A 14,834-nucleotide genomic window follows, 5' to 3' on the forward strand; every position below is an offset into this window, starting at 1 on the left:
TTTATTAAGCATCTACTATGTGACACGCACTGTTCTAAGCAGAGGAGAAAAAGAAATAGAAATAGGTGGGAATGGCAAGCACACTTCTCCACAAAGGTTAACTTGGATGATGACTGCAAGGCTGGACTAGAAAGGACATCAAAGGCAATCTAGCACCTACTCGAAAGAAATCACGTATCCCATCAAAAATAACTTAAACAAGTCATCATCTAGTTTCTGCTAAGACCTTCAGTAGTGAGAAATTTACTACTCCATGAAGTCAACCATTACATTTTTGGAGAGCTCTAATTGTTGGGATACTCTTCCTATCATTCAACTGATATGTATTTCCTCATACCTTGCACCAAATGATCCTAGTTCTGCCCTTATATACTATAAAGACAAAAGTAGAGATGGAGATAGATCACAATACAGTGATTTATATTCTCAGTGATTGAGGTAGATATCACATCCTCATATGAAATTAGGAATTCATTATGGTAGTCAATTCAGAAGGATAGATACTAAATACATAAATCTATAGGTTATGATATTAAATAAGAGTCATCATTCAATTAGCCAGACTAATGTACAGAAGCAATGTTATGGCCAATTTAAAATGATAAAATTATATTTTGGACTATCTCTATTCTTCCCCAGAAATGTATCCATCCTGAAGCTCACTGCAGTCCTGGAATTTACATATTGGAAGTACCCCTGCAGTTTCTACCTAATTGGATGGCTCCTCCCAGATAGAATCTCCATTTGAGAAAGACTTCCATGCTGACATATCTTATTGCTCTCCAGGCTGCACTCCAGACTTTATCATGCCCCCATTTTGAGTACCTTCTTCTTTTACCTCCCCTCCCTCTTCAGCTTCCTATTATGTGTCATCTTCTCTCATTAGAATGTAAGCTCACTAGCTCTACAAAGTAATTCTTTGGTAGTGTGACTGGTATGGCACTGAATACATAATTTAATTTAAGCAGTATTCTCATATTTATATATATATATATATGTGTATATATATATATATATATTTTTTTTTTCCTTTTTATGAGGTAGTTGGGGTTAAGTGACTTGCTTAGGGTCACACAGCTAGTAAGTGTCAAGTGTCTGAGACCGGATTTGAATTCAGGACCTCCTGAATCCAGGGCCGGTGCTCTATCACTACGCCACCTAGCTGCCCCATATTTTTTTTATATTTTGGCTTGGATTACCCATGAATGATTAATATTTCTCCAAGGAGGAATTATTTGAATAAAATAAGAAATTATTCTTGTTCATGCATTAGTTTCTACCCGTCAAGTATTTTCCTAAGAAAAGCCTTTTTTTTCTTGCCCTTCTAAACTACTTTCAAATAGAGAAAAAGACTGAACAGTTAACAATTAACAGTTAAAAGTTAACAGCTGGGGCAGCTAGGTGGCGCGGTGGATAGAGCACCGACCCTGGAGTCAGGAGTACCGGAGTTCAAATTCGACCCCAGACACTTAACACTTACTAGCTGTGTGACCCTGGGCAAGTCATTTAACCCCAATGGCCTCACTAAAAAAAAAAAAAAAAAAGTTAACAGCTGTTAAACTAGAGAAAACATTATTTTAAAATATTTCTAGAGAATAGGTTTTAGACAAAAAAATAAAAGCTATCTATAGTCATATGAAAAAATTCTCTGAGTTATTAGTGATTAGAAAAAAAGCAAATTAAAAAACCTATGAGGTACTAACACACCTCCCAGATTGGCTAATATGACAGAAAAGGAAAATGATAAATATTGAAGGGGGTGAGGGAAAACTGGGATACTAATGTGGAATTGTGAACTGATCCAACCACTCTGCAGAGCAATTTGGAACTATGCCCAAAGTGTTATAAAACCATGTACGGTATTTGATCCAGGAAAGCCACAACTAAGTAGGTCTATATCCCAAAGACATAAAAATTGGGGGGGCAGGGGGAAAGCAAGACTATATACAAAAATATTTATAACAGCTCTTTTTCTGGTGGCAAAGAATTGGAAATTGAAGGGATGCCTATCAAATGGAGGAGGTCTGAAGAAGTTGTATATGACTGCGATGGAATATTATTGTGTATAAGAAATGACACAGGATGGTTTCAGAAAAACCTGGAAAGGCTTACATAAATTGATGCAAAGTGAAATGAGCAGAACCAGGAGAGCACTGTACAAAGTAATTGCAATATTGTATGCTGAACACCTGTGAATGACTTAGCTCTTCTCAGCAATACAGTGATCTGAAACAATCCCAAAGGATTCATGATGAAAAATGCTACCCATTTTCAGAGAAAGAACTGATGCTGTTTGAATACAGACTGAAGCAAATTATTTTTTCTTTCTTTCTTTCCTTCCTTCCTCAAGTTTTCTTGAAATGACTATCATAGAAATGTTTACACACTTGCACACGTATAGCCTGTATCAGACTGCTTACCATCTCAGGAAAGCGTAAGGAGAGGGAGAGACAGATAGAATTTGTAACTCAAAACTTTAACAAAATGAATGTTTACAATTGTTTTTACATGTAATTGGGGGAAAATAAAATAAATTTTTAAAAATTAAAAATATTTTTAAAATAAAAGAATGTAAGCTCCTTGAAGGTAGAAATTTTCTTTCTGTTTATATTTATATTCACAGCACATGGGGCAGCTAGGTGGCACAGTGGATAAAGCACCAGCCCTGGATTCAGGAGGACCTGGGTTCAAATCCGGCCTCAGACACTTGACACTTACTAGCTGTGTGACCCTGGGCAAGTCACTTAACCCCCATTGCCCCACAAAAACCAAAAACAAAACAAAACAAAAATAAAAAATAAAATATAGTCACAGCACTTATGCCTGGCACATAGTAAATACTTAATAAATGTTTGCTGGGAGACTGGAATTATTTTATACTAACTTTTTTTTTTTTAGATTTTCTAGTTTATTGAGTTTTAGCAACATTCATATATACAAATGTAAGCAAAAGAAGACTACATAAAGCTGAACTGTTATAGACAGTATCATTTTTTAAAGTGTATACTAAATTTAACAAGGTTATACTTATATTTTGATACAGGTTGCAGAATGTTCTAGAAATTTTCAAAACAGTAAAAAACATGAAGTCTCAGGACACACAGGAGGGGCTGGAAAAACGCATCTACTTTATCTAATGCTGGGATTGTCACTCCGTTGTTGTTGATCCCTCTGACATCAGGGTGAAGTCAGGACTTACAGTGAATTGTATTTAAGTGAGGGAGAGCAGTACCAGATCACCAACCTCAATCTCTCCTCCAGAGGCATCCTGATATATGACTGGAGATGGCCTCAGATGTTTAAGGCAATTGGAGTTAAGTGACTTGACCAGGGTCATACAGTTGGTATCTATGGTGATATTTGAACGTAGGTCCTCCCAATTTCAGGGTCAGTGCTCTATCCACTGAGCCACCTAGCTACCCCTTGTCACTCCATAACAGACATAGGTAAGCACCATCATTTTGACTGGTCCAAAATACAAACCAAAGCTGAACTGCATTCTTTCTAAACTAGATATATTTATAACTTTAAAATACTTGTCAAATTAAAATAAATTCCCTGGAGCAGGGAGGTAATTTAATAATGTTCTCCCTTAAATTTTACTGCTAAGCTCCAAGAGGGAGCAAGATCAAACAAAATATAGTTTAAGAAAAAAAAATTATCACCTATTTTCCTTAATTGTCAGTAAAAACTTGAAAGTATTACTAGTGAAGACAATTCATCTGCAAATAATCCAATAAGGGTAATACATTTGGTCATTATAAATACTATTAAGTATTAACAGGACATTAAACTGATTAATAAAATATAGAATCTTAAACTCAAAGCCCCCTTTTCTCCTTATAACTCAAACTATAACTCCTTGTAACTCAAACAATCTTCACATCCTTAACTTAATCTTGAAAATGTCATCTTCATGCCTGTGCAAAATAAATATGCTGACAAACTAAAGCTCAGTCTAATCAACTGCACATAATCTGAAAAAATATCATTTTATTCACTTTTTTTCTGCAGTATCTAGCTAAGCTGTTCCCTTTCAAAGAAACACCATTCCCACTGAAAAGTTCCTGTAGTTTTCTAAGTGAGAGAGAACAAAGAGAACCATAATTTATTAAGTGCATACCATATACCAAGCATTCTGCTAATCATTTTACAAATATATCATTTGATCCTCTCAACATCCCTGGGAAGTAGGTGCTGTTACTATCCCTATTTTACATCTGAAGAAACTGAGGAAGGCAGAGGTTAAAGTGACTTGCCACCCAGCAAGTGTCTGACTTCATATCTGAACTCTGGTCTTCCTGACTCCAGGCCCAGTGCACTATCCACTATGACAGATAGTTGCCAGGATCCCACAAAGTTATCCATGGAAAGAGTATGTTAGAGCACCAATAAAATCACTATAACTTAAATAAAAAGGGAAGCTGTTGATCTGGGATTTGCATCAAATATGCCTGACACCACATGTCTCCTGCTCAATCCTGGGAGAAGTTTGTGGCCTGGAGCTCTCCCCTGCCCTGCACTGACTTGGCAGTGCATCAACACAGATACACATTAGCCCCCTGCCCTTGCCCTTGCCCATTTTGGTCCCTGCCTGTCGGGGTTCTAGCTAGGAGCCATTCAGAATCCAGGATCTGAGTCCAAAGAGGCTTGAGGGAGACCCTTCTGTTTTTCCATCCCAATTCTTTAACCCATTGACAATAACAACTCAGTCTGACCACTCAAAAAAAAAAAAATATGCCTGACAAAGGTTTAATATCCCCAGTATACGAAGAATTAATGCAAATATATAAAACCAAGAGCCACTACACAATGGCTAATCCAAAGATAGGAATAATTATCAAAAAACTAAAAATATTAACAACCAAATGAAACTACTCCAAATCACTAATATTAAGAGAAATGCAAATCAAAACAACCATTTTACCTCACATGCAACGAACTGGCAAAGTCAAGGTTGATGGGGCTGTGAAAAGACAAACACTCTTGGTAGAACTACAATTGGTCTTACTATTCTAAAAAGCAATTGTTACAGCTAAAAAGTAACTAAAATATCCATACCCTTTGACATAATGATCCCACTGCTAGGCATACATGTCAAAAGTAGATCAAGGACTGGAAAAGTTTCATATGTACTAAAATATTCATAGCAACACTTTTATAGTAGCAAATAACTAGAAACAAAGTTTACAATATTTGACTGGGCAATGACTAAACAAATTTTCTGTGACTACACAAGAATATTTGCAAAGTAATTTTAAATACAAAGAATCCAGAGAAACACGATGAATTTGTCAAATGATTCTTAATGAAGTAAGCAAAAAACTAGGAAAACAATATACACAATGACTACATCTACCTTTATTCTGCATCCTCAGTTGTCTGTGATTTGGTGATTTCACGAAATTCTTGGAGGCAATCAACAGCGAAACATAAGGACAAAATATATAAAGAAAAGGTATATACTATAGGCAACATAATCTAAAAGGTATTAAGTGATGACCGAGATATCAAAAAATAGAGAATACCAAGTCCTTGGGGGAATAAAAATCACATCCTAATAATTTTAATAAGGAATGGAAAATAATCAATAGCTACCTAACATATGCCTACTTCCTATCTCCAGAAAATCATTATGGGAATAATTTTTATTTGAAAACAAAAAATATAAATCAATTATTCTTATATGAATAAAATGTTTAAGATGTTCAACCTAACATCCCCAAATTCATTTCATACTGTTATGCAATAAAATTTTTATGTAAAATCATTTCAAAATTTAAATCACTTAATTCCTGTACACAAAGGATAAGCAATATAGCTCCTAAAGGCAAAGAAAGGTTATTCTTCATTTTCTTTTTTTTTTTTTTTTTTGGCAGGGCAATGAGGTTTAAGTGACTTATCCAGGGTCACACAGCTAGTAAGTGTCAAGTGTCTGAGCCTGGATTTGAACTCAGGTCCTTCTGAATGAAAGGTCAGTGCTTTATCCACTGTGCCACCTAGCTGCCCCTGTTCTTCATTTTCCAAGGAACACAGCCACATTCACAAAAGGAAAAAAGTCATTAGTTTCTTTCTTGTGAACTTTTTATCGTTGACTTCTGAACAAGAGATAAACAGGTATGTCCTTGTCCTCTTCACAAAGCCCCAAGGAAATGAAAAAAGAACAGACACCTAATCTATAATAGCATCATTTTGTGTCACTTTGATCTTCTTCCCATTCCTTCCCAACACATCAGTATCTAAGTCTTAACCTTTATACCCTGAAATATGTTCCAGATTCACTAAAAATTTTTCAGTATGCTTTTGTCACCAGAGAAATTATATGAATCAAGCATTAATAAAGTACCTACATGCCAGGCATTGTGCTAGGCACTGGTAATACAAAGACAAAAGTAACACAAAATGCCTAAGGACCTTATATTCTATTGAGGGAAACACACAATAGTGAAAAATATTGGAAACTGGTTCTAGAGTCAGAGAGCTTGGGTTCAAATTCTAACTCTGCTGCTTACCACATGAGTTGACATTGGGCAAATCACACTTAACTCCCCTGGGCCTCAGTTTACTTATTTGTAAAATCAGAAGGCTGAGTTAGATAGCCTATAAGTCTCTTATTTTGTCTACAAATAACACCATTGAGGCTTTTATTTTCCTTATGTCTATAGCTGCTTTTATCACCTTTGTTTCTTTCTCTTCCTTTCTTGATGGTATTTATATAGAAATTTAAGATTTGAAAGTACTTTACAAATATTATCTCATTTTATCCTCATAAGAGTCCTGAGAGGTAGTTTCTATTTTTATCCACATTTTACAGATGAGGAAACTGAGGCAAACAGAAGCTAAGTAACTATCTAAGGTCACAGCTAAAAAGTATCTGAAGTTAGATTTGAACTTTGTTCTTTCTGGCTCTAAGGTCCAACGTTCTGTCCACTGGACCACTTTGTTGCTTTTCTTGAAGTTATTGGTATGAGTCACCATTATGGTTAAGATAATAATTACCAAATGTTTATATAATACATTATGGTTTAACAAATGAAGATGGGGGAGGGGGGGACTAACCAAACTCCTACAAAAATAAATGCCATCTAGGAATGCTAGGAACATTGCAAAGATAGGTGGTTTCCCAGGACTTACTCTGGATCACCACAGTAAAACAATACAAAGCAAAGACCAATCCTTCACTTCATGATCAGAAGCAAAGGAAAAATTAAATATAATACAATGGTATCATTTAATGATACAAAAAACTATTTGTACTCCTTTGGTAGAAGATCTGTGTGGCTTTCTCTAAAAGATTATCTCAACCCTGCTGTCTTAGATAAAATGGATTATTTTATCAATTGCAAAATTACCTGGTCACCTCTACTTTGCTTCCCTTATGGAATGTTTTCCCACCTCAGTCACAAATGCTGCCAAATTTTCCTCCAAAAAATGAGTCTTTCTTCTCATTTGATCCCTCCCTACCTCTACCCCTTTTTCTTCTTTGAAAGATATTTTATGTATCTATCCTAAATTTCCACAAAATGCTCATAATTGGCTGTGTACTCTAAGAAGGCTGAAAAAATTCAATAAAAACCAGATAAGTAAATTCTAAGAAGCTGAAGCTGCTACCAACAAGCAGTCTTAACATGCTAATAAATCTTTATTTTTTCCATCTGGCTACCCAAGCACCATATAAATGTTAGCTATCATCATCATCATCATTATTATTATCAATATCATCATCATCATTATACCTCTAGAAATTATACAGTAGCTCTGTAGTCCCTTCCAACTATGGATGTGTGATCCTATGATCTCCTGATTGAAATTCATAGCTTTTTCTACTGCACACTGCTTGAGTACAAGAATAACAAGCAACACAACAAGCATGGAGACTCAAAGAGATCTAGTGAGAAGCCACATTAGCAGTAGAGTGTACAGGAATTGTTATGCTGTACAATAATTATAAATAAGGTTGTACAGTTTCCAAGGCAAGAGTTGCTCATATGCAGTTTTTGTCTAGAATCAGAAGACCACTAAATCAAATCCCAGCTCTGCCAATTATTGCCTGTGTAAAGCATAGCCAAGTTATTTCACTTCTCTGAACCTCAGATTTCTATCTACAAAAATGAGAGGGAGGGGCAGCTAGGTGGCGCAGTGGATAAAGCACCGGCTCTGGATTCAGGAGGACCTGAGTTCAAATCTGACTCAGACGCTTGACACGGACTAGCTGTGTGACCCTGGGCAAGTCACTTAACCCCAATTGCCTCACAAAAAAAAAAAAATGAGAGGAAGACTAGATGATCACTGAGGTCTATTATAATAATAATAATTCTCTTTGTTTTAATTTACATCTAAATGAATTTGTTTCTTTAAAAAAAAAAAAGTAACTATAAAAAGCTGTCCCAAAACATCACTGTCAAAATTCAGACCTTCAACTTAAACGAACAAATTTTGTATGCAAAAAAGGAAAAAGCTCTAATGAGACCCATTCAGGAAAAGGCAAAATGCCTTTTAGTTATAAGAAATTAAAGGAAAAAAAGTTACATGGTCTTTCTAAGAGCAAATGTCATCCATCAGTCAACAACAACAAAATACCAATCATGTAATGCCAAACCTAAAAAACAAGGAAGAAAATTTAAACTGTTTTAACATGGAAAAATCTAAGTCTCTCCATCAAAACAACCCAGAGGTTAGCAACTTACAAAGTGACCCAAAAGCTGAAAGTTTAAAACTTTTAGAAAATAAAGATTAGAAAATGGAGCTTTTCTTAAAATAAGTAGTATCTATCTAAAACCATCAATAAGCATTATCTATAATGGGAATAAGCTAGAAGCCTTCCCAATAAGATCAGGGTTCAGGAAGCAAGGACATCATTATCACTATTCTTATTCAATATTATACCAGAAATGTTAGCTTCAACAAGAAAACAAGAAAAAGAAATTGAAGGAATAAAAATAGGCAATGTGGAAACAAAATTATCACTCTTTTCAGACAATATGATGGTATGTTTCAAAAATCCTATAGAATAGACTAAAAATTAATTGAAATAATTAGCAACTTTAGCGAAGTTGCTGGACATAAAATAAAGCCAGTTGAATCATCAGCATTTCTATATGTTACCAACAAAGTCCAGCAAGAAGAGACAAAAGGAGAAATTCCAATAAAAAAACTATGAAATATAAAATATAAAATACTTGGGAGTCTATCTGCCAAGACCAACCTAAGAACTATATGAACACAATTATAAAACACTTTTTTTACACAAGCCAAATCTAAACAACTGGAGAAATATTAATTGCCCCAAAAAACAACTATATGAACATTACAAAATACTTTTTACACAAATGAAGACAAATGTAAATAACTAGAAAAATAGAAATTGCTCATGGGTAGGCCAAGCCAATAAAATAAAAAATTATAATACTAGCTAAATTAATTTACTTATTCAGTGCCATAACAATCAAACTACCAAAGAATTATTTTAGAGAACTAAAATAATAATAATAACAACAACAACAACAACAACAAAATCCATCAGGAAGAAACAAGGGCAAGAATATCAAGGAAATCTAGTGGGGGGGGGGGATGTGAAGGGGGCGTAACAGCACCAGATTTCAAATTATATTACAAAGCAGTAATCATCAAAACAATAAAATACAAGCTCAGAAATAGAGTTGCGGTTTAGTAGAATAGATTAGGTACATAATACACAAGAATAAAAGACTACAGTATTTAATAAAACCAAATTTAAGTTTTTTTCTTGTTGTTTTTGTTTTTTGTTTTGCGGGGCAATGAGGGTTAAGTGACTTGCGCAGGGTCACACAGCTAGTAAGTGTCAAGTGTCTGAGATTGGATTTGAACTCAGGTCCTCCTGAATCCAGGGTCAGTGCTTTATCCACTGTACTTAACCCTCACTGCCCCGCCCAAAAAACCCCCAAACTATTTGATTAAAAAAAAAATCTGCTAAGAAAACTAGAAAGCAATCTTGCAAAAACTAGGTACATGATTTAGATATAAAAGGTAAAAGTATAAGCAAATTAGGGAAGCATGGAAAATTTTACCTGTAAGATCTATAGATAAGGGAAGAATTAATGATGAACCAAGAAATAGAGAGGATCATGGCAAGTAGATTGTATAATTTTTATTATATTAAATTTTAAAAGTTTTGCACAAATAAAACCAATGCAGACAAGATTAGAAGGAGAGTGGGAAACTGGGGGGGGGGAGGGGGGAGTGGGGTGCTGCAAATATCTCTGATAAAGACCTGAATTCTCAAATATATAGGCAACTAAGGAAAATTTATAAAATTAAGAGGTATTCCCCAATTGATAAATGGTCAAAGGATATGAACAGGCAAGTTTCAGAAGAAATCAAACTTATCATTAGTCTTATAAAAAAATATGTAAATCACTATTGATTAGAAAAATGTAAATTAAAATAACTCCAAGGTACCTCCTCACACCTTTCAGTAATTGCTATTATTGTATATAATTTTCTTTTTTTTCTATTTAGAATTTTATTTTCCAAATTACATGAAAAAACAAATTTTGACATCAATTTTTAAAAATTTTGTATTCCAATTTCCCTTCCTTGCTCCCTTCCCACCCCACCCCCACCCCCAAGAACTAAAGCAATTCAATATAAGTTATACATGAGTAGTCATGGAAAACATCTCCACATTAGCTAGGTTGTAAGAGAAAAAAGATAAAAAACAAAACTTCAGATTAAGGAATTGTCAAAAAAAAAAGAAGTGGTTCAATCTGTTTTCAGATACCATCAGTTCTTTCTCTGTAGATGAACTACAATTTTCATAAGTCCTTCAGAGTTATGTTGAATCATTGCCTTGCTTGAAAATAACCACGTACTTCCCAACAGATCATTATCTTACACCATTGCTGTTATTTTGTATACAGTACATTTCACTCTGTTTCAGTTCATGTAGGCCTTTCCAGATTTTTCTGATAGCATTTCTTTCATCATAACTTTTATATAGTACCTTAAACATGACAAAGAATTTTCTTCACAATAGCCCAGCAGAGTAGGTACCATACGTTTTGACATTGTAGTCAATCATCATAACTATTTCCCTCCATCCTATTCCCTTCCCATGATATTTACTCTATTTTCTATCTTCTTTTACCCTATTCCTCCTCAAAAATGTTTTATTTCTGACTGCCCCCTCCCCAGCTCTGCCCTCCCTTCATTCACCCTTCCCTCCTTATCCTCCTCCCCTGCTACTTTCCTGTAGGATTAAATAGATTACTCCTCCCAATTGTGTGTGTATGTTATTCCCTCCTTGAGCCCACTCTGATGAGGTTAAGGTCATTGAGCTAATTCTGTGTTCTAAATTTTTCTTCCTCCCTCCCTCCTCAACCCTCCCTATGAAATCAAGCAATTCGATATAAGCCATACATGTGCAGTTTTGCAGAACATCTTCACCTTCCTCAAAAGTGTTTTGCTTTTTACTGCTCCCTCCCCCAATCTGCCCTTCCCCCCATCCCTTCTTCTCCACCCGCCTCCCCCCCCCATCTCCTTCCCCTCCCACTTTCCCTCAGGGCAAAAATATATTACTATACCCACTTGAGTATGTATGTTATTCCCTCTTTGAGCCAATTCTGATAATAGTAAGGTTCACTCACTCCCCCACTCCTTCCCCCTCTTCCCCTCCCCTCCATAAGCTTTTTCCTTGTTTCCTTCATGTGAGCTACCATTCCCTAGTCCATGTCTCCCCTTCCCCCTCCCCCAGTGCATTCCTCCTACCCCTCAGCCCTTTTTCAAAGATGTCATCATGGGTTAGCTAGGCGACACAGTGGACAAAGCACCAGCCCTGAACCCAGGAGGCCCCAAGCCCAAATCCGGCCCCAGACATAAGACATCCCACCCTACTTGTCCCTCAAAGAACAAGGATAAATGAAAAAATACTTTACAGATATCATACCTTCATATTCAGTTCAGACCTGTGTCTACCCTAATAATGAGACAGTTCTAAAGAGTTCAAAGTATTATCTTCCCATGTAGGAATATAAACAGTTTAATCATCTAATATCTCTCATGATTTCTTTTTCCTGTTTACCTTTTTATGATTCTCTAGGGTCTTGTATCTGAAAGTCAAATTTTCTATTCAGTTCAGGACTTTTCATCACAAATGCCTGAAAGTCCTCTTTTTCATTGAAGTTCCATTTTTTCCTCTGAAAGTTTATAGTCAGTTTTTCTGGGTAGGTGGTTCTTGGCTGTAGTCCCAGTTCCTTTGCCCTCTGGAATATCATATTTCATGCCTTCCGGTCCTTTAATGTAGAAGCTGCTAGATCTTCTTTTATCTTTATTGGAGCTCCACAGTATCTGAATTCCTTTCTTCTAGCTGCTTGCAATATTTTCTCCTTGACCTGGGAGCTCTGCAATTTGGCTATAATATTCCTGGAGGTTTTCCTTTTGGGATCTCTTTCAGGAGGTGATCGGTGGATTCTTTCAATTTCTATTTTAACTTCTGCTTCTAGAATATCAGGGCAATTTTCCCTGACAATCTCTTGGAAGATGCTGTCTAAGCTCTTGTTTTGGTCATGGTTTTCAGGTAGTCCAATGATTTCCAAATTATCTCTCCTGGACCTATTTTCTAGGTCAGCTGTTTTTCCAAGGAGATATTTCATATTGCCCTCTATTTTTTTATTCATTTGGATTTGCTTTACTGTGCCTTGGGTTCTCATAAAGTCACTAGCTTCCATTTGTTCAATCCTAATTCCCAGGCAATTATTTTCTTCAGAAAACTTTTGTATCTCCTTTTCCATTTGGCTTTTCAAGCTGTTGACTTTTTTCTCATGACTCTCCTGCATCACTCTTATTTCTCTTCCCATTCTTTCTTCCACCTCTCTAAATCTTCCTTCTGTCTTTCCTACTTTCTCTTCAAAGTCCCTTTTGAGGATTTCCATGGCCTGAGACCAATTCATATTTTTCTTGGAAGCTTTGAATGTAGGGGCCCTGAGGTTATCCCCTTTTGAGGGTGTACCTCAATCTTCCTTGTCACTAAAGAAACTTTCAATAATTCTCAACTTTCTTTGCTTGCTCATCTTGCTGTCTTTTACTTGACTTTTAACTCCTTCTTACAAGTGGGGCCCTATTTCCAAGTTACACTGTCCCAAGCTTCAGAGGGTCCCAGGTGTTTTGGTTTGAGGGAGGGCAGGTTTTTCTCTCACCTGGCTTGTTCTCTGATCCAAAGAAAACCTCAAACCAACTTTCTAATTAACCAGCCAGCAGAACTTTGTGTGCTGTGGTGGTTCTTAGCTTCCAGGAGCCTGTGCCCCTTCCCCAACCTGGGCCTCCCGCAGCTCAGGATCTCTTCCTGGTTCCCCGCTGGGGTGGGACAGCCAAATTCCTCCCTAGGTACCGCTGATACCCCTGCACTTTCCTCCCTGGACAGCTGTTCAGCCCTCTCAGCCTACCACAAGCTTGGTTCCAGAAGACACTGGTGTTACAGTTGATTCAGAGGCTGGGGGCAAGTTCCTCTGGAGCAGCATGCCTGGGGTCTCTGTCAGTACAATCACGGGTTTAGATTCTTCTCTCAGCCCAGCACAGCCCCTTTTAATCAGTTTTTGGGTGGAAAATAATCTCAGACCATCTTTGTGTATGTTTTTCTGCTCCAGGGGTTGTTTTATTACTGTCTGGGGGGTAATTGTGTCAGGAACTCTGTGTTTTTAATGTCTTTTGTCCGCCATCTTGACTCCACCCCACTGTATATAATTTTCTCCTGGCTCTGCTCACTTCACTTCACATCACTTCATATAAGTCTCCCCAGGTTTTTCTGAAACTACCCCCTCCTCTTTTCTTATGACATAATAGGATTCTATCACATTCACATATGACAACTTGGTCAAGTATTCACCACACAGGAGGCCAAGGCCATAGGGTCATCTTCTCAGTGGACTAAAGTAGCAGTGGAATTTGGCAGCCCCTGGGTGATTGAGCACCCTTTTTTAAAGACCACACTGTTCACCTCCTGGCATGAGGAGGTGACTAGAAAAGGTGCCCAAAAAATTGTCTGCTTCAATAAACCCAACTCTAGCCTGCTTACTGCAGCAAGGCAGGGATCCTACCCTGTGCTCAAAATACAAAAACATGTAGAAAAACTTTTATGAAAAAGATTCCACTAAAGAAAAGAAAAGGAAGAAAGGAAAAAAAAGAAAATGATTCCACTATTGGCACATGGAATGTGCACATACTTTTGGACAAGAAGTCCAATAAAACTTAAAAGCAAACAACTCTTGTGATAGAACTCAACAGCTTTCAGATGCAAACAGCATCTCTGAGTGAAACAAAACTGGCAAATGAAGACCAACTTACTGCAGTTGGAACTGGATACATGTTTTCGTGGAGGGGCCAGTGATGGGGAACCCTATCAAGCTGGTGTAGGTTTCAAAATCAAAACTATAGTCAATAACTTTTCTCAGCAATACAATGATCCAAGATAATTCCAGAAGACTCATGATGGAACATGCTCTCCACATCCAGAAAAACGTACTGTGGAATTGGGATGCAGATTAAACCATACTGTTTCTACTTTTTTTTTCCTTTTTTGAGGTTTTTCCCTTTTTCTGATTCTTCCTTCACAATGACTAATGCAGAAATATGTTTGATATTATTGGACATATATAACCTCTATCAGATTGCTTGCTGTCTTGGGGAGGGGGGAAGGAAGGAAGGGAGAAAAAGTTGGAACTAGAAATCCTATAAAAACAAATGTTGAAAACTATCTCTACATGTAACTAGAAAATAATAAAATACTTTTATGATTAACAAAAATACTATAGTCAATAAGCTTGCATGCCTCCCAAAAGGAGTAAGCAACAGATGTGTGACAA

At 36.5% G+C, this 14,834-nt stretch overlaps 1 protein-coding gene across 5 annotated transcripts in view; it reads right to left on the minus strand.

The window, feature by feature from the left end:
* Positions 1-14,834, minus strand: part of VRK1 (VRK serine/threonine kinase 1) — a 367,797-nt gene that overhangs the window by 91,194 nt on the left and 261,769 nt on the right. The window contains exon 2 of one of the 5 annotated variants that reach the window (XM_043989849.1): positions 5,360-5,408. The exons of the other annotated variants lie outside the window; for them this stretch is intronic. Within the exon in view, the coding sequence (XP_043845784.1) occupies positions 5,360-5,372 (13 nt within the window). The 5' untranslated portion in view covers positions 5,373-5,408. The remainder of the gene's footprint in view (positions 1-5,359; positions 5,409-14,834) is intronic. 5 annotated transcript variants of the gene reach the window in all.

The sequence above is a fragment of the Dromiciops gliroides genome, chromosome 2 (genome assembly GCF_019393635.1).
Source record: "Dromiciops gliroides isolate mDroGli1 chromosome 2, mDroGli1.pri, whole genome shotgun sequence".
NCBI classification, from domain to species: Eukaryota; Metazoa; Chordata; class Mammalia; order Microbiotheria; family Microbiotheriidae; genus Dromiciops; species Dromiciops gliroides.